We start from the raw sequence: 19,594 nt of genomic DNA on the forward strand, positions 1-19,594 counted from the left end.
TTTTAAAGCTGGTTTGAGCACCACTGGTTTAAACACTTTGTCCTCCCCCGACAGTGCCAAGCAAGGTGCCGGGTGGGAAGTGACGTTTAGAATGAATCAAGTTCTGTTTTTCAGGAGGGCAGGAAGTGTAGTCTCACAAACACAAACACTCCTGCTGCCCTGGCACAGAGATCACTAGGAGAAGGCAGGTCCTGCCGAGTCCTCGGGTCTCTCTTGACTCTCACTAGTGTCCACGCTGAAGCTCCGGTACTGTCCAGCCAAGTCCGGGAGGCCTCAGAAATTATAAGTTCATTAAAAAGTTCAGGGGTGCCAGGCTGTCTCGTTTCTAACACGTGAGGCAGAGGCTGAAAGGGCTTGTGTGGGGGACTTCAAGCTCTGCCCAAGTCAGTCTGGGATCTTCTCTCAGCTCCAAATTGCAGTGGGGCAGCGAGCGCTTCCCTCTCGGGTAGACGGGCACTATGGTAGCAGGGCACTAAGACGAGGCGGCGAGCCAAACTGGGCCTGAAGTGCCCAGACGCCGGTGTGTAGACTCTCGCCCTGGAAGCACCAGTCGCTGCGCAACTCCCAGGGGCTGCACGTGGCGCGACGCAAGAAGCGGTCTAGCTTAGCTCCAGGAAGCAGGGCGTGTGGACTACAAGTCCCGGCATGCCTCGGGCGGGGGTGGGTTAGTGCGGATGCCTGGAAGGCGGTCGGGCCCAGGCCTGCGCAGTGGTTCTCGGGAGTGGCGGGGCGGATCCTCCCGGGCTGTCCTCTTGGGCCGGGTACTCCTGGGTGGGGGTGGCCGAGGCCATTGGCCGAGAGGCAGGAGGGGCGGGGTCCTCCGGTGCCGCTGCGGGTCTGGCTGAACAGGAGGAGGCCAGCGGCCGGCTGGAGAGGCACGCGTTGATCTGCTGCGTTTCTGTCTTGTCATGGCACCGTCGCCCCTGAAAGTGTGCATCGTGGGCTCGGGGAACTGGTGAGCGGCAGCGGGCCGACTGCACGGGATCCGCCTCCAGGAAGCCCCTCTCCCGGGCGTGCTGCGGCGGCGCGTCCCTGTCGCGTGGGCACCGCGCACCCCACGCAGGGAGGCGGGGCGGGCGGGCTCGGGGGCGGACTAGGCACCGCGCACCTGGGGAGTCAGACTAGGCGCTGGCGCCGGGGGCTCTGGGTCCGCGTGCTCGCGGTGAGCCGGGAGCAGAGCCAGTGCTGCGCGCCCGCGGGCACCTGTCTACGCTCAACTCTCCGCGCGGGGGGCGCACGAGGGCCACCTGCTTTCCACGCCAGGGTGTTATGCCTAAGGGAGTTCTCCGTTCTCGGGGGATCGCCTGGGTAGAGGAATTGGAGAAGGCTCGGATATTCTTGGTATAGTTTCGGTCCTAAGGCAGAGAGGGCTAAAAAGAGAGCTTGCAACCCAGGTCACAGGGTGGCGGCGTTACCCTTCCAGGGTCTCCGCTTGGTAGCTGTTAAGTCTGGTATCCTAGTAACGTTGCGTTGGGAAGAAAGCCCAACTTTCTACCGGCCTGTCACCCAGAGTAATCAAGGGGCGTTGAGAATTCTCCGGGGAGGTGTTTGCGAAGCTTTGCTTCTCTGCTAGGCTTTATTTGACTTTAACATTTATAAAGCACTTTTTCTGCCAGACGCTGCTTTAAGCGCTCTATAAATGTTTGTTCTTTTAGTTCCGTTTATCAAACTTACACAATGAGATTCTCTGGTGTGTGGGTGGGTGAGTGGTGTAGGGGACAGAGTATAGTGTAGAATCTGATTTTCCATTGCCATGCACTATTTTTCCCACATCCGAAGGACTGATATAGAATTTTCTTCATGGGCTTTTTGTTTGTGCTGTTATTGCAGCTGTCCCAGTTTTTCTCCCTTTGCCCCCACGCCCGGGTATAGAATGTTGAGTGATGTCCAGTCTGTTTTTGCATTTCTGGGGCCTGACACTCGTCACAGTTCAGGCCCTTAGGGCTCAGCAGCAATTTGTACCAGCTACTTGGCTTTAGTCTTTCTCTTTGAGACTTGGCCCAGAACGTATAATACTTCTTGGAGGTACTATACCTTAACTGGTTTTTTACTTACCGGTCCCCGCAAGTGCAGGGGCCCCTCCATGTATCCACCTCTGTCACTGACCTATCCCTGCAGGGGAATGATTCGTTTATCTGTTTCTACTCCTCCCTGTCCAGCTCTTGAGAACAGCATCTACCCTTGTGTCTGGCTTAGGCTAAGTAACTACTGAGTGTCTGAAAGCTCATTTTTTCAAATGCACTCATATTTGACTAGGTAATATATTCCTGTTGTTTAAAAAACTAAAGGTACCAACAAAACACAACACGAGGAACTGTTGCCCACCCACACTTAATGTTCTGGAGGAACTAATGTTAATCGGGTTTTTTTTTCTGTACTTCCTGGAGGAATTCCATCAAATGCAAATGAAGGTTTACCGAGGTTCCTTCCCCTCCCTGCCCTGCAGACACTAGGGTATTATGCACTTACCTATAAACGACAGTGTTCTGTACAACAGTTAATGGGGTTGGTATCTATCCACTACAGAGCTTCCTTTGGACTTGCAGCTTGGCTTTGCCAGTTTTCACCCCAAGGTCACTGGAGTGAGATGTCAGCTGCCCAGCTGGGCATGGGACTGGAGAAGCACCCACTTAGCACATGTTTTTTTAATGTTAGTTTCCTCTTGTGTAAGAAGCCACAGAACCACAGGTGCCACGAGCACCTTTTCCTAATTTGCAACAGGCAGTGGAAGTAGCACAACTTTGCCAAGCTGGATCTGGGCCTGCATTGGGAATAGTGAAGTGAACCTTCTGCTCCTTCTGCTGGGACTTGGCTGCCTGCCCACAGCTTTACTCTGTACTTCACTGTTTTCTCGCCCCACTCCAGCCCAAGGAAGTGGAGTAAATTTGGCTAATGATTCTGGAGCAGGGCAATTGAGAAATGTGCCGATCATTTGGGCTGGCTGCCTGGCTCCATTAACTATGGGATCAGATAGAAACAGTTGTTGGCTTCCTTGCAAATGCTCTGGGTGCAGAGCCACTTCTGTCCTAGAGAGAGGACCACGTCCTCACTGGAGATTCAGGAACTTAGGGGCTCATTGTGTGTTCGGCCCTGGTCAATAGACATTGCATGTTTCCAGGGATGCAGACACAGCTGGACACAATCCGTGCCTTTAAGAACTTCCCTTCCGGATCTGAGATAGCGATTTGGAAGATACACTCAAAAGAAATAGAAAGTGAAATGAAATATCTGTCACAAGATTGGATGGTACATTTTAAACAGTATTTCTTAAAATGCGGTCCAAAGCCACTTGCATCAGAATTCCCAAGGAAGCTAGACTTGCTGAATCATATTCCCTGAGGGACTTTAGCCTTTTGCTAATTTTGACACAGATTACCGATAGAGAGAGAGAGAACCTTTGAAGTAGTTCAGAGTGCTTATGTAAGTAAAGGTGTCACATCTATAACACTCACATTGACTGTAAAGGATCAGTTGCAGTACAAACACCTGAAGTTGGGAATCTGGCTGACTTGCCAGGGAGCTTCAGCCAGAAAGGACATGTGAGGGGAATTAAACAGGTTGTGTAACATGCCCTTGTCTTGTCCTCTGGCGCCTCCTTTCCTGTAGACAGGTGGGGGGGAGGCTGCAGGGGGCACCCAGGCATCCAGCCCAGCCCTGCTGTGCTGCAGACTGCTGGGAATGCTGGGAGCTGCTTTCCTAATCTGCATGGCTCTTTATGGCTCTGGTGCCTCGGAAAGAACAACCAAAAAAAAACACACACACAAGGCTTCTTAAGTAACTCCAAATATGAAACAAAATTTCTTCATCAGAATCTTGGGAAGATCACCCAGACACAGTACAAATCGAGTTCTAGAACCAACACATTGACAGCCACAGATCTGCGCTAGGGAGCCTACGTCCCAGACCTCCTTTGCAGGCAGGGTAGACGGACGGCTCTGGGTTCCAAGCCTTGGGTTTTTATCTCAGCAGCTCTGAGGCCTGGAGCAAACTGCCCCTCTCCAGGAACCAAGACTGATAATACTGGCACCTGCTGTCTAGGATTATGGGGAGGATTAAGTGAGGTGATGGGGGAGAATGCAAGGTCAGTAACAATAAATGTCAGCTGTCATTCTCATTGTAATTATTAGTTTCATCATCCTTCACCAGTACCATCGTTAGGTTGTAAAATGCACCCAGTAGGAGTTTGGCCAAGGAGCAGAGGCAGAGAACAGAGAGAAGACAAAAGAGAGAGCATGGCTGACACACAGCTGGAGTTGTGTGTCTCTTGCCCTTGTTTGCACCATCACCCCACTTCTTGAGGCCTGCGACTGCAGGTCAGGGAGAGCTGTGGCCTACTTTGCACCCGTGACTTGAACTGTCTGTGCGTGACTATTTTTTGTAGTCTGCTGGAACCTTCTGAATGCAATGCTGTGGCCCTTTGTCCACTTCTGTCACCTGTGTGTCTTTGCTACTGTTTCTGACCCCATTCTTGATACACTTCCCCGTGGAGAGCCCAGACACAGTCTGAGGGTCTGTAAGTCAGCTCCTCTGAGGTCAGAAATAATCCCTTCCTGGCTGACAGGGAGCACCTCTGCTTTAGACACTGGAAGGAGAGTTTACTGTAGGATGGGGTAGAGCTAAACTGGCCGAGGATCCAGAGTTCCTTCCGGCTGGAGTGAGAACGTGTGTATAATTAATAAACAGCAACAACAAACTGATACATAGTCCTTGGGTCCATCATTCCCTCGCCTGCTCAGTATACCAATCAGGACTACTATTCTAGGGGTGAGTCAGGGCTTATTTTTATCTCTTGACCTTTCCCCTGTTTACCCTCTTTCCCTTCTTTCATCATTCTTCTCTTCCCCTTCCTCATCTCCCTTAGGGGACAGTCAGAGTGACAGGTACCACTGACTGGTCATTTTCTGTGTGCTGGGTACCTTATTTAAGTCTTGTAATAAACCTGTGGGGTACTATTGTTAGCCCTGTTGTAGATGACAAAACCAAGGTCAGGGGTCCATCTGAAGTTGAAACCCAGGTCGTCCTCACCCCAACGTCCAAGCTTCTGTAAATTCTTATTTTTGGTGAGAAGCATACTTTTACCTGAGGACAAATCTGGTCCTCCGTGTGCTTCTCATAAACACACTGAGTGACTTACCCTCCTAACTAAAGTCTAGTATAACAATATTTCACCCAAGAAAAACCGGATTGAAACGAGGCCTTAAAAATTGTCATGTTCAGCCCTGGCTCGTGTGGCTCAGTGGATTGAGTGCCGGCCTGTGGGCTGAGAGGTCGCAGGTTCGATTCCCAGTCAGGGCACATACATGCCTGCATTTCAGGCCAGGTCCCCAGCTGGGGGCATGTGAGGGGCAACATCAGTGTTCCTCTCCCTTTCTCTCTCCCACCTACCCTAAAAATTAATAAATAAAATATTTTTTTAATTGTCATGTTTGGTTTCCCTCTAAGGCAAGTATCCCTTATTTTGCAGATATGACTGTTGATCATAGTTTACTATTTTTAAGGCAACTGATTTTAAAATCAATCTTAGAAAAATTGTTAGAAAACTCTTATATTTAACGAAAAAAATCCATCACCTCCAACACACCCTTTAATCTTAGAACAATGCCTGGGTGAGCCCAGTCTTTTCTAAAACACGTTCCTTAGGACAGAAGAGTCACATCCCCAGTAAATCTGTGTGGCGGCCGAGCGGTATCTCCGGGTCTCAGTGGTGGTTGTTGGGAGGTGGCGTCCGGGTCCTCCCCATCCAGGTCACCCTCTCTCCCTTCTTCTTCCTCTCCTCCCCTGCCCTGTGCCTGGTGATGTCAAGACCGACGCTCAGTGGCCTTCTGGGATCCCTGCAGGTCACACTGGTAGCGCTTTGCCATCCTCCTAAGTATGAGGCACAGTCACTGCCGCAGCCAGGAGCTGGGAGCTGAATTGGTTTTGTGTCGCTGCCTCTTTCTCCCAGAACTTAATGGTCTCAGAAAGCAGCCATTGGTTAGCTCATGATTCTGGAGGTAGCGATTGGGGCTGACCAGGCTGGGCGTGTCTTCTGCCGGTCTAGGCTGTGCTTGCTCATACGGCTGTGTCGGCGGGGTGGGGGGGGAGGGTTGGCTGGGGCTTTTGTAGGTGACCTCTTTCACATGTCTGGCAGTGGACAGGCTTGGGCCTGGTGGACAGGAGTGACCGGGCTGCATGTCACATCCTTCAGCCGGCGAGCTTAGGAGAGAGCTCCTATAAGTGGAATGATACAGTATCTGCGTTTTTGCCACTGGCTTCTTTCACTTAGTATGATGTGCTCAGGTGCTACAGCATGTGTCAGCGTTCTCTTCCTCTTTAAGGCTGAGCAGTATTCCATTCTGTGTGGATAGCACGTCTTGTTTATCCGTTCATCATGTCAGTGGACACTTGGGCTGCGTCCACCTTTTGCCCGTTGGGAATAATGTTGCTGTGAACCTGGGTGGACTAGTATGTGTTTGAGTCCCTGCTTTTAATTCTTCTGGTTTGTTCAGCAAAGTGGAATTGTTGGGTCACATGATAGTTCTAAATTTAGTGTTTCAAGGAACCACCATAGGATTTCCCATACGGGTCTCACCTCTTTACGTCCCACCTCCCCCCCGCCCCAGCGATGCACAAGGGTTCCGACTTCCGCATGTTCTCACTAACACTTGTTATTTTGTCTTTGTTTTTATTTTTATTTTTGACTGTGGCCATGCTGAGGGGTGTGAGGTGGTATGCATTTTGTTAATTGCACATGGTCATGCAGTGTGCCCAGTTTTGCATCCTGTTTTTGTTAAATGTGACATTCATTCTTAAGCTTTTCCTCTGCACTTTGAGCTCTAATGAACAGAAAGGCTTTCATCTCCTTCTCCCCCCCCTTCCTTTATGTGAAGTCGTTCACATTGATCTTTTTTCCCCTGTGGTCTCTTCCTTTGATTCTAAGCTTAGGAAGCTTCCCTATCCAGAGATCAAATAAACATTCACCGAGTTGGAGCTATTTTTAAAATGCTTCATTTTCCACGTTTGTATCTGATACTCTGGCATTTGATGGCACTTGAAAAGCCATTTAACTGCCAAGAATTACACAAAATGTTAACAGTGGTTCTCTCCCTGGGCGGTGAGATTATTCGTGATGCCTTTCTCTTCTTTCACGTATAGCTTCTATGACTAAAAAAGTAGGTGTCATCTCAACCCAAACTGGCTGCCCTCTGTCCTTAGCTCCACAGTCAGGATCTGCTCTGGGGAGCCAGGGCACGGGAGGGGGGCGGGAAATGTGGGGGGACCCTTGCTCGTTCTCCTCGGGTCTCAGTGTCCTCCTAGGCAAAAAGAGGACTGGACTCGTGGGTCCTTTCTGGCCCAGAAAGAGCCCGCACCCTGGGAAGGAGCATGGCCACCAGAATTTGGGCTGGTTTGGGCCCGACTTGCTAGGTGGCTGGGTGATGCGGTGCATCCCCACCTGATTGGAATATTGCACCTTTTTAGAGAGGGAGGGGTGAGAAGGCTGTGAACAGAGAGCGAGTGCCAAGGAAGTGGGGGTGGGGGTCGCCAGGACGGAGGTTAGGACCCCCAGCAGGTGGCTGTCCCGCTGGGACCCAGGGAGGGAGAGCAGAGCGTTGGAGACCCGGCCTGGGTGCGACTCTGTTCTTCCACGAGCCACCTGTGTTCGCCAGGTTTCATTCTTCCTGTACAAAATGGACCTCATCCTACTACCTGCCTCAGAGGGTTGCTGAGGCTTCAAATAGATCATGGGGGTCAGGTATTTAAAACGGTGCTACAGGGGTAATATATAAGTGTATTGAATCAGTGTTGTGCACCTTTAACGGATACAAAGTTATATATCGATTGTATTTTAATAACAGCAAAGAGCGCCAGACACCTGATAGGCAGCAGATCACTGCCGTTTCTGCCCATCCCTCTTCACCTTCCCAGCCCTCCTCCTGCAGTCCTGTCCTCTCCCTCCCCCTTCTCTCCCCCTCCCCCCTCCATCTCTCCTTTCTCCCTCTCCCCCCTGCTCCCTCCTCCGCTCCCTCTGGATACAAAATTAGCTCTGGGTAAAAGGAGAAGATGATGTCCCTGCCCTTCCTGTTCCTGCACCTTTGCTCCAGGGCCCCTTCCCCTGCCTGGAAGGCTCCCCGCCCCTTGTTGGGGCCTTCAGCCTTTAGGGTTCAGCCCCAGATCGACTTCCTCCCAGCTCTCCCTGACCTCCCTGGTGTCTGCCAAGTGTCACTCTGTCACCTGCTCTGCCACCAAACAGAGAGACATTGATTTGTTGTTCCATTTATTGATGCATTCATTGGTTTATTCTTGTATGTGCCCTGACTGGGGATTGAACCTGCAACACTGGCCTGTCGGAAGATGCCCTTGTTGACTTTGTATGAGTTACTTAATGTCAGGGAACCCTGGGCCTGCCTCGCTGTGAGTGTGTGAGCGGCCGTTTCCAAGGTGAGAATAAAGGTGGGAGTGATGATGGGGGAGGTTCTTGGCCTCTTTTCACAAAGTGTCAGGAGGAGAATCGGACTGTGGCTGTTTAGCTAATAAACTGTCCTGCTGGCGTCGAGCACGAATTTTACAGGTAAAGCCACAGAGCTTTGATTTGACAGCTCTTCTTTTGCGAGGGAGGCGGCGCCCCGGTCTAGACCATTCGCAGAGCCGCTGTTCTGGGCCCTGGCTGCACACCCGTCCCTGGGGAGCTTCACAAACTGCTGCTGACCAGGCAGCAGCCTGGTCCCACTCCAGAGGCACCGGTCTCGTGGGCCCAGGGTGCGGCCTGGGACCCAGGTGTTCTGACCCATTCTATCTCAGGAATGGGAAGGTGACTGTAACGTGCGGATAACTCCGTGGACCTTCCCGGTGGTTGAGGCACAGAGGTTTGTATCCTGGGATGAACTGGAGTTGGGCTGGAGTGACTGAGGTTTGTTCGAAAGTGGGGGTGAGGATCTCCAGTGTGTTGCGCGGCGTCTGCTCGGTCCCGGAGCCCTTCCGTTGTCATGTCTTACTCCCCCCCCAAACTGTCCCTTCCATTGTCACATCTTACTCCCCCCCCCACCGCCAAACTGTCTTGAGAGTTTAAGACTGTGAGGCTAAGAATGCAGTATTTCCCAGTTTTCAGATTCCTCCGAGATTCCTCTGGTTTGTGCCATCGTTTTTAAATGGGCCCCTTACACAGTGTGTTGTCATTGGTGACATTCCTTCACAGGAATGTGAAGGAATTTTGTACTTGTTAAAAAACGTTTCAGTGATGAAAAGCTAGTCCTCTGTTTTCAGAAAGTATTTATCAATTAATTTGCCGTAGAATTATCTCTTTAATAAGAACCATATGGCTTCACTCATCTGTGGGATGTAAAACCGAAAGCAACAAATGAAGAAACAAGACAAATAAACAAAGACTGACGGACACAGACATCAGTGTGGTGGTTGCCAGAGGGAGGGGTTGGGGGGGGAGACAGCAAAGGAAAGAGAGGCTCAGATACATGGTGAGGAAGGAGGTTTCACTTTGTCCAGCAAACTCGAAATTCGATAACACAAATCATGTGTCATGGGAATCTCCACTGGAAACCTATTAACGTTATTAGTGTAACAGTGTAATCCCAATACATTCAATTCAAAACACTTTTTAAAAAGAGCCACAAGTATTATCTTTGTAATTATTGTAAATGGGTGCCAATTTAAGCCTATCTTTTAGAATGTTACATGTTTTAAAACTATTTTTACTCTGTAGAAAAATGTTGCATGGTATATTTACACTGTTTCTTTTGGGAAAAGCTTTCGTCCTTAAATTGTTGTACCCTGCACCCTGAAGACATTTAAAACGAGTGCAGTAAAGCCTGCAGAAGCCAGCACGAGGGATACTTAAATGTCGATATTGTATTAAAACTCTTCAAGGTCTTCATAAAATGGAGTATCAAGTATACGTGTTCATCTTAGCAATGGTAACAAATTATTTCATCTCAAAAACGTTTTCTTAGCCCTGGCTGCTGTAGCTCAGTGGATTGGGCGTGGACCTGTGAATCAAAAATAAAATGTTTCCTTGAGAAAACTATGGAATAAAAATACAGTTTTTATAATCTCTAAACATGTTTTCTGAGATGAATTACTGCCATTTGCAACAACATGGGTGGATCTTGAGAGTATCATGCTAAGTGCAATGAGTCAGACAGAAGTGGACAAGAACTGTTATGTTTTCACTCATATGTGGGATATAAAGCCGAAAGCAACAAACGAACACACCAAACGCTTACAGACGCAGACACACGTATGGTGGTTACCAGAGGGAGCAGAGGTGGAAGGAGGAAAAGAGGGTGAAGGGGGTCAAGTGTATGGCGACAGAAGGAGACTCGACTCGACTTTGGAGAGTGAATTCACATGTGATGCAGTGTATAGATGGTGTGTTATAAAATTGTACACTTCGTACATATCGTCTGCCAGTGTGATTTAATTTGAACTGCACTGATTCTACCACACTTAATTTTTTATTATTATTTTTATTTTTTAGATTTTATTTATTTCTTTGTAGAGGGAAAGGGAAGGAGAGAGGGAGAGAAACATCAATGTACGGTTGCCTTTCGTGCATCCCCTGCTGGGAACTGGGCTGCAGGGAACCGGCCTGCAACCCAGGCATGTGCCCTGGCTGGGAATCAAACCATGATCCTTTGCTTCACAGGCCTGCACTCAATCCACTGAGCTACGCCAGCCAGGGCTTAATTTGATTTTAAAAGTTTTCTTCAGAAAGCTAGAGATTACAGCCAGTTGTAGAGTCTTAAACTGTTGTTTCACCCAACTGAGGAATTCATCTCAGTCTCTTGTTGGGAAAAATGACTGCCCTGACACATGAATTCGCACGGTGCTATTCGCTCTTCTTTCACTTGCTCCTCACCAGGAAAGTTGTCTAAAAAATAAACTCTTTCTCCCACTCAGAGTCCTGCAGTAGAAGCTTATCGGCTCAGCAGGGATCAGATGCCCATCCCTGGACCAGTCAGTGGCCCCATCAGTGAGCCCTCGGCCCACTGTGCATCAGCACGTTTGTGCGGTGGGCGCAGGTGCCCAGGCCAACCATGAACACCTCTGTTGCGGTGACTAGCAGCAGACCTGCGGCGCTTGTTTTGAGGACTGGCATTGACCTGCTGGAGCACCTTTCTTCCCTGGTGGGAAAGCCTGTGGGTGACTGATTCATGACCGGAATGTTTGGAGTGTAGAGATGTGGAAGATGGGGGCCGGGCCCTGGCAGGTGTAGCTCAGTGGATTGAGCGCCCGCCTGCGAACTGAAAGGATGATGGTTTGATTCCCCGGTCAGGGCACATGTCTGGGTTATGGGCCAGGTCCCCAGTTGGGGGCGTGCAAGAGGCAACCACATGTCGATGTTTCTCTCCCTCTCCCTCCTCTCCCCTCTGTCTAAAAATTAATTAATTAAGTCTTTAAAAAAACAACAACAAAGAAAATGTGAGCTTGTTGGGCTTGAGGCTGGCTGGGTATCTGCTGGGGGCCCCCCAGACTAAACACTCAGGCCCCTAGAACCTGGGCTCTTACTCTGCTCCTGTTCTGGAATCCACTCTGGCTCTTGTCTGTCCATTATGGCTGCACCTGGGGCCTCTCGCGCAGTTCACCAGAACATTTATTCTATGGTAGCGACATTCTTTTTTTTAATAGATATTAACGCCAGACATTTATTGCTCAATAAAATCTTGGGGTCAGCTGTCCAGAGCTGGCATGACAGCTCTAGTGCATGGTGTCGATAATCTAGGCTCCTTCTCTTGTTACTTTGCTGCGTGTGATCTTGGTTCCTAAGTTCTCCTCACAGTACAACATGGCTGCTGGAGCCCCCACAATCACATTCTGTCTTCTAAGCCCAGAAAGAAAGGGATTTTTTAAAAGGAGACCAAGGCCATGTTACAGTAGCTACATTTTCATCTCGATGGTTTGAAATGCCTGGGAAGCTTAGAGAAGAACCTGTGTTATTTTGATGCCATCTTTCAGGTGGATTTCTCTTCTGCCTCTGATACTCTCTTCCAAGATAGGTTGGTGCTTCCTACTTTCAAGGGGTGGTGCTTTTTGACCTCATACCAAATTCTGGGGCTTTCTTGATCACAAGGGTGGTATTTCTGGGTGAAAACAGTTAAGTTTCATATGGCTCATGGCTGATACAACATCACATTGTGAATTATAAACTCAGTGCTTGAATCAGAATGGAGACTTCTGAATTGGAATCTAGTCCATTTTCTCTGCTGCCCAAATGAGTTTTTTTCCATTTCCACTGTTTCTTTCATAGGGGTTCAGCTGTTGCAAAAATAATTGGTAACAATGTCAACAAACTTCAGAAGTTTGCCTCCACGGTCAAGATGTGGGTCTTCGAAGAAACAGTTAATGGGAGGAAACTGACAGACATCATAAATAATGACCATGAAAATGTGAAATATCTCCCTGGACACAAGCTGCCAGAAAACGTGGTAAGATTTGAGGATGAAGAGTATACGTTTGGTTAATTCTGAAAGTTTTGTTCTGCTGAGTCAGCACTTGGCACTTCAGGAAATACAAAGGCTACCCTCTCCTTCCCCTATTCCTTTCATCCTTCATGTTTTTTGCTTGGTCAATTTTGGTTTTCCAGACTCTGAAATGGGCTTTGTTTTAGTTTGCTAGGGCTGCCATAATGAAGTACAATAAACCAGATGGTTTAAACAGCAGAAATTTCTTTGGTCACAATGCTGGAGGCTTCAAGTCCAAGCTCAAGGTGTCAGCAGAGCTGGTTTCTTCCAAAGCTCTCTCTTTGACTTGTAGGTGGCCACCTTCTTCCTGTGTCTTCACATGGTCTTCCCTCTGTGTCGTCCACCTCCTCATCTCCGCTTCTTATGAGGACACCAGTCATGTTGTATTAGGGCCCATCCAAGGACCTCGTTTTAAATAATGACCTCTGTGAAGATCCCATCTCCAAGTACAGTCCTATTCTGAGGTACTTGGATTATATACAAATTGGGGAGAGAATACAGTTTGGCTCATAACAGGTTACTTTCTTGGCATTCAAAGTTCAAGTCACATCAAAACTGGACTACAAAGCTAGGCAACAATGTTGCCTTTGGCCTACCTGTGCCCTGCTAACTCCTGATAACTGTTTCTAAGTACGTGGACTTTGATCCACTCCCTAGGATACAACCCTGGTCTGTAATTAAAGTCAGGGTCAAGGTTGAAATTACAGAAGGAGATCAGAGAAAATAGAAAATTGTGACTGACCACTTAAACAGTTCAGGCTTCTTCCATCTGGGAGGGGAAAATAGAGCCTCGTTCTATTATGTGGCCTCGTTCCAGTGGCTAATGGGGGAAGGAAGAAAGGAGCCTGGGGAACAAAAAGAGTAAGTAAGTACCCTGCTGCTTGTCTGAGTGGAGTTTGTGGTCCTCGGTTGCCAGCTTCGCCCCTTGGTAGCTTTCTGTCGTTGTTTGAAAACCAAGCATGTGGCTGCTTTATTCCTGTGGTTAACCAGAGACACTCATCTCCTTCGGGAGTGAGATTCCCACCACTACGTACATCTGTACACTGACTCACCAAACCTTCCCGAGCAGGGACTGTGCGTGTAGAGCGCAGTGTTGGGATGCTGGAGACAGGAGGTGGGATGGGGTGAGCGCGGTGGGGGGGACAGTCAGCTGGTCAATGCCGGAGCTACAGTGACCTTGCTCACTGAAGATGTTTGTTTGGCTTTTGGTTATAGTGTTTGTTCATAGTGTCAAGCACTATGCTAAAGAGTTTGCATATATTGTCTCATGCCCTCAATGACCTCCTAGGTTTGGTAAAGGACAACATTCAACCAAGTGAACTTGTAGATTGGATTGGCTTTATTAAGCTATTCATGAATTCCACCTGGCAACTAGAAAGGTGCTCAGAGGGATTGTATAAAATGGAAGATTTTTATGGGCAGAAAGAGTGGGACAAGAAAGTGAAAAGAGTGGGTGTTTCAGACATGGTCCCCTTCCCGGCGGGGAAGGCCGGTGGTCTTATCAGGCAGATTACCTCACTAGTGTGGATCAGGAAATTCAGGTCAGAGTGATTGGTTTAAAAAATCCCACTCCCGGGAGAGGCTGAAACTTGCTTTTAGATAAGTTATTAAGGTTTGGTTTGGTGACCTGGCTTAGCAAAAGTGACTCCATTTTGGCTTGCTGTCTCTTTTCTTTCCTTTTTTAACAGGTTGATACTATTAGTTTTCCTATTATGATACTGATTCTGATTTTATAAGGGGAAGAAATCAAGGTCTGGAGAGGTTAATGAACTTGTCCAAGGCCACATAGCCAGAGGCTAGGGTTGGAATTTGATTCCTGGTGAACTCATTTTTGAGCCTGCTGAATCTGCTGCCTTCTAGACAGTGATGATTTTCTCTGTAACATTAAGCTAAGGCCAGGCAGCATTTCCCCATCGTTATTCTTTTCTTTTTTCACTTACAGTTGACATTTAATATTATTTTATATTAGTTTCAGGCCCACAGTTATTCTTCATGCTGTCGATGGGGAGAGAAAAGATCCCTGGGGTTCTGAGTTTGGAAGTGAAGTTGCCCAAATATCTGATGGGAAGCATAAAGGGAGCAGCTAGCTCTCTCCACCGCAGTGTGAGGCCTCCTGTGTGCCCATGAACTGGGACAAGTTCGGGGCATCTGCGGAGCAGGGGAGGGGCCAGCCTCCCCTAAACTGCGTGGTCAAGTGGGGAGGCCTTCTTTCCTGGCGTTTGTGGGCCTAGCCTCACACCGGGGGCTCTCTGGCTAAGGAAGGAGGCGAAGCAGGCGTTGGGCAACAGCAAGCAGTCTCTGCTAAAGGCCACACGCCCCGTGTCCCCACTTGATGCCCTCACCTCTGCCCACGTGTCTCTGTTTCTCTGCCCATGTTAAAATTTCAAACCCATGTTTTTACTCGTCCGAAGGAAAAAATGGCGTCATAAGAGCTGCCAGGTATTGGCTGCATGCCAGGGCCAGACCCCTCTCGGAAGCGTTTATTCCTCACAGCAGCGCACCCAACGCGCCCAGCCAAGGAGAGGTTACCGTGGGGCTCTTTACAGATGTGTGGGCAGAGCTGAGGAACGAAAGGCCTTGGTCAAGCGCCCAGAGGTTAGCAGCAGCAGGAAGCGGAGATCACTCTGAAAGGGCAAAGGGGTGGGCCAGTATCACCAAACCTGCCTGACCAAAACTTAGAGAATGCTGAAGAGGGGCTGCCGGCAGGAGGGGTAAGGGCAGAATGAAGCCGAGCCAGCACACCCGTGAGTCCGGGCGGGCGTGGCCCAGGAGGCTCCCGAGCACCCTGACCTGTGTGTCACCCCACCCGGGATCCCCCTGACGGTGTCCCCCTTTGGCTGAAGCCAGCCGGAAGGCAGAGAGCCAGGGGTGCCCAGAGGAAACAGTCCCTTAACTTAAGCAGCCCCCTGGGGAACAGAGTGGGTCAAAGAAGGGCAGAAAATGGACAGGGAGATTGGGAGAGCAACAGAGAACAACCCACAGAGTATTGCGATGACTCCCTTGTACAGATTAGGAAACGGAGGCCTGCAAAGGGCAGACAGGCTCCTGGTTTCAGATGCAAGTCGTGACCGAGGGAGGCAGCGCACGCCCCACGCTTCCCTTCACTGTCTGCGCGGTGCTCTCTGCCCTCAGCAGGCATCCGATGAAGTGCCAGAGAAGGGGAGCATTTGGATCAGCACGTGTGGTGTAGGAGTTAAGTGTGTTCTTCTCCTCGCCACGCAGGTGGCCGTCCCAAACCTCGGTGAGGCCGTGCAAGATGCAGACCTGCTGGTGTTCGTCATTCCCCACCAGTTCATCCACAGAATCTGTGACGAGATCACCGGGAAGGTGCCCAAGCAAGCGCTGGGCATCACGCTCATCAAGGTGACTCACCCGCCACCGACCAGGGCATGGCTTCCCGGGAAGTTTCACTTCCGCTCACGTTCGTCTGTGGGAGATGAGGAAGCGAAGGGGCGGTTATGGCAGGTTTGGGGGTGATCAAAACCATAAATCCCAGTAGCCTAGCTTAGCTCTAGTGTACAAGGAGACTGCTTTCTGTGGTAGCTGTGGGGGCTGGAGGGCTCCACCTGCTGGGTCCTGCTGTCAGAAGGAACCCCTCCCCCAGCTCGTGGGGCTCAGCTGGCGTTCTGGAACTCGCCAGTGGGTCGTATGAGTTCCCACTCCTGGTATTTTCCCTAAAGAGGAAGTTTTTAACTAGCAGTCCATGACCCAGTCCCAGAGATTCTTAGACAGAAATCAGGAGGCTCGTGGTCTTAAATGTGTGTGGGGGGGTTGCATTTTTGTTCATTTTAACCTCTAACTGAAATGAGCGTTTTCTTCATTTACGAAGGAAGACACAAGCCAGAGCTCAGTAATAGCATATGAGCAGCTCCTGGGACCGTCCAGTCAGTAGAAGTCACAGACACGTTCACGCCACTTCACGGCGGCTTCTGATATCTCAAGTGTCATTTATGCTCATCACTCCTGTGAAGTTAGGATAATTATTCGATCTGCTGTGACATCTTTTTCTAATTGCATTAATAAAACAGCACATATATTACTTTATCAAATTTAGGGGTTTTGTTTTTTTTTTTAACATTTTGGTAACTGTAGATCAGTGTAATTGGCTTCCTGGGTAATCTTGTGTACTTTGCTTTATGCATATGAAATTCTGCAAAGGAGGTCATACCCTTCACCAGCCTGACGCAGGAGAGACCCTCCTCATAAAAAGGCTTACAACCCCCCAGAGAGACTCTGTTCCAGCAGTTTGTAGATGAGTGTTTATGGAAGCAAGCTGGCGTGCCCCCCGTGGCAGTCAGCAGTCGAGTGCAGAGGCGAACGGACTGTTCACTTTGGAGTGTTGCACACGGGAGTAAATGGGAAAGAACGAGGGCATTCCTGTAGCCACGTGGGTGAGTCTCTGAAACGTAGCGTAAGCAGCACGTCCCATGTGAACAGCACAGTTCCATCCATAGGCTTCCAAAAACAGGCGTTGTGACTTAGCGCATTGTTTAGAGACGGTCGTATGTTGCAAAATGATCCAGAAAGGCCAGGGAGCAGTGCGTGCAGAATTCAGGTTGGCGGTTCCCCGGGGGGTGGATGGACCCGGGGGAGACGCAGGGACTTCGGTCAGCACCTGTCAGGCGCATGCTGCTCCTCAGCCTCGGGGGTTACACATCCAAGGTGGGGAGACGTGTTCGTTTTCTTTTCATTTTCTCATTATTCTTGAAACAGTCCATACCCAGCACGTATGTTTTCTCTTGGGGGAGATATTTTTCAAGATGCCATTGGGCGTCTGAACCTAGACACCTTCCAAAGCAGCGACCCCAGACCTCTTCTGTTTGGGGGGGTCTGTTTCTCCCTGACCCCCTGACCTCCTCGCAGGGCATAGACGAGGGCCCGGACGGGCTGAAGCTCATTTCCGACATCATCCGAGAGAAGATGGGCATCGACATCAGCGTGCTGATGGGAGCCAACATTGCCAACGAGGTGGCTGCCGGGAAGTTCTGCGAGACCACCATCGGTGAGTGCTGGCGGGCCCTGGGAGCCCGGGCCTTGGTGCTTTTTATTGAATTTATTGGGGTGACATTGGTCAGTCAACAAAATTATACCGGTTTCAGGTACACAGTCCACAACACATCATTTATCCCCCTACACCCTCCTCCACCTCACCCCCACGCCTCCGCCAGGTAGTCAGCACATGTTGACCCTGTCCATGAGTTTTTCTCTTTTTCTCCTTTTTTTGCTCAATCCCTCCAACCTTCCTCTCCCGCCTTCTTACCTGCACTCCCCACCGACAGCTCTCAGCCTGCTCTCTCTCTATGAGCCTGTCCCTGTTTTGCCTGTTATTTCATTCTGTTCTTTAGATTCCACAAATGACTGAAATCATATGGTATCTGTCTTTTCTCTGACTGGCTTATTTCACTTAGCATAATGCTCTCCAGGTCCATCCGTGCTTTCACAAAGGGTAAGAGTTCCTTCTTTTTTTTTTTTTTTTTTTTTATGTACATTTTCCATTTCTGGTATTTCCTATGGTGGACTCTTCCCTGCCCCTTTGACTTCCCGAAGGTGGACCTTTAGTGAGGTGGGGATTTTATGTAAGGAGGCCGTTATGTAGACCTGAAGTGTCTTCTTCAACAATCACCAGATAGAAAGTAAAGCCAAGGAGACCGTTTTGAATGGTCCTGATCCACTAACAAATGATCAAGGTGAAACAAACAAAAAACCCTGCAAGGTTGCTTGTACCCACAAACAGGTGGTTGCATCCACGGTGGGGCTCCCTCGGCCTTCGACACCCAGCTCCTCTTCACTCACAAACACCAGTGATCCCAGTGGGATCTGAGAATTGGTGGGAATGGTCCCTGCTTTTAGGTGAATAAGCTGTGGCCCAGGGAGTAAGTTACCTGCCCCAAGGTCACACAGCTAACACCGAACCCAGGCATGAACTTGGGCCTCCTGTTTCCTGAAATTGAAAGTTCTTTCTAGTTTTATACAACACTGATGTTGTAAAAAGTTTTGTTTCTTTTAAAAAGGGCTTTGGAATTTTCAGCTGCCCGTGTATCACATTAAAGGACTCATAGAAGGGTAATGTTCTTGTATCTGCAGTTCTTTGGCAAGAGTTTATCTATGTTTTTCTACTGCTCCAGAACTGAGTTCCACCCTGTCAAACACTCAAGCAAAGCGAACCACTTGTCCCTGGCAGACGGAACAGGAAGCTCTGACTCCTCAAATGGGAGGCTTGGGGGGAAATGCAGCTCCTGCTTCTCACACACGCCTGCAAATTAGGACATTAGTACTTTTCTTTTGCATGTTTCCCATTTATTTATTTATTTACTTAGTCATGTATTGACTAAGTAAACAATACATTAACAAGTCATGTATTGTTTTTATAATTGCTTTATTAATATACAACAAACAGCTTTCAAGGTCCAGCATACGTCTTCATAGCTGCACAGTATCCTGTCAATAATCCCATACGTGTGGGCACTTAAAACCCCTTTTTTCAGAGACAATATTTTTGGAGTGGAGAGGTATCACAAATAATGTAAAGGAGAAAAAAAGCAGCCTATAATACCATTTCCCAGGTTGATATTTTCAAAAGCGATGTAACCATGGGTAAGGAAATTCAAGCACTATGAGAAGGTACAAAATTAGAATTAAAATTGTAATTTCCCACCTACTCCCTCTTCTTGAAGGAAATCACTGTCGGCAGTTTCTAAGTATCTGTTCAGAAAAAAATTTACATATGTATATATACCACTATATTTATAGGTTTTACTTTTTCACAGTGAATTCTTTTATCCATGGGTAATAAAGCCTGTGAAATTATGGTGTAACTCGGTTTAAAAAAATAATAAATCGTTAACTAATTGTTTCAACTCAGTCCTGTTTGCCAATAGTCAATTGGTGATCAGTTTTGCCAATTGGTTGGAATTGACTGGTTACCCCAATCATTCCATAAAGCTGAGACTTCCTCTCCCATTCTTGATTGAAAACCTTGTATCTACCTGTAGATTTTTTTAAAGATTTTATTTATTTATCTTTAGAGGGGAAGGGGGGGAAGGAGAGAGGGAGAGGAACATCAATGTATTATTGCCTTTCGTACATCCCGTGCTGGGAACTGGCCTGCAGGGAACCAGCCTGCATCCCAAGCATGTGCCCTG

General features: G+C 48.7%; 1 protein-coding gene across 1 annotated transcript in view; it reads left to right on the forward strand.

Moving 5' to 3' along the window:
- Positions 1-742: 742 nt before the first annotated feature.
- GPD1L (glycerol-3-phosphate dehydrogenase 1 like) overlaps positions 743-19,594 on the forward strand; it is a 39,691-nt gene continuing 20,839 nt past the window's right edge. Inside the window, exons 1-4 of the mRNA XM_037148231.2 lie at positions 743-955; positions 12,239-12,416; positions 15,675-15,815; positions 17,316-17,454. Of these exons, the coding sequence (XP_037004126.1) occupies positions 909-955; positions 12,239-12,416; positions 15,675-15,815; positions 17,316-17,454 (505 nt within the window). The 5' untranslated portion in view covers positions 743-908. The remainder of the gene's footprint in view (positions 956-12,238; positions 12,417-15,674; positions 15,816-17,315; positions 17,455-19,594) is intronic.

This window comes from Artibeus jamaicensis, unplaced genomic scaffold (genome assembly GCF_021234435.1).
Source record: "Artibeus jamaicensis isolate MK-2021 breed Jamaican fruit bat unplaced genomic scaffold, CSHL_Jam_final contig_519, whole genome shotgun sequence".
NCBI classification, from domain to species: domain Eukaryota; kingdom Metazoa; phylum Chordata; class Mammalia; order Chiroptera; family Phyllostomidae; genus Artibeus; species Artibeus jamaicensis.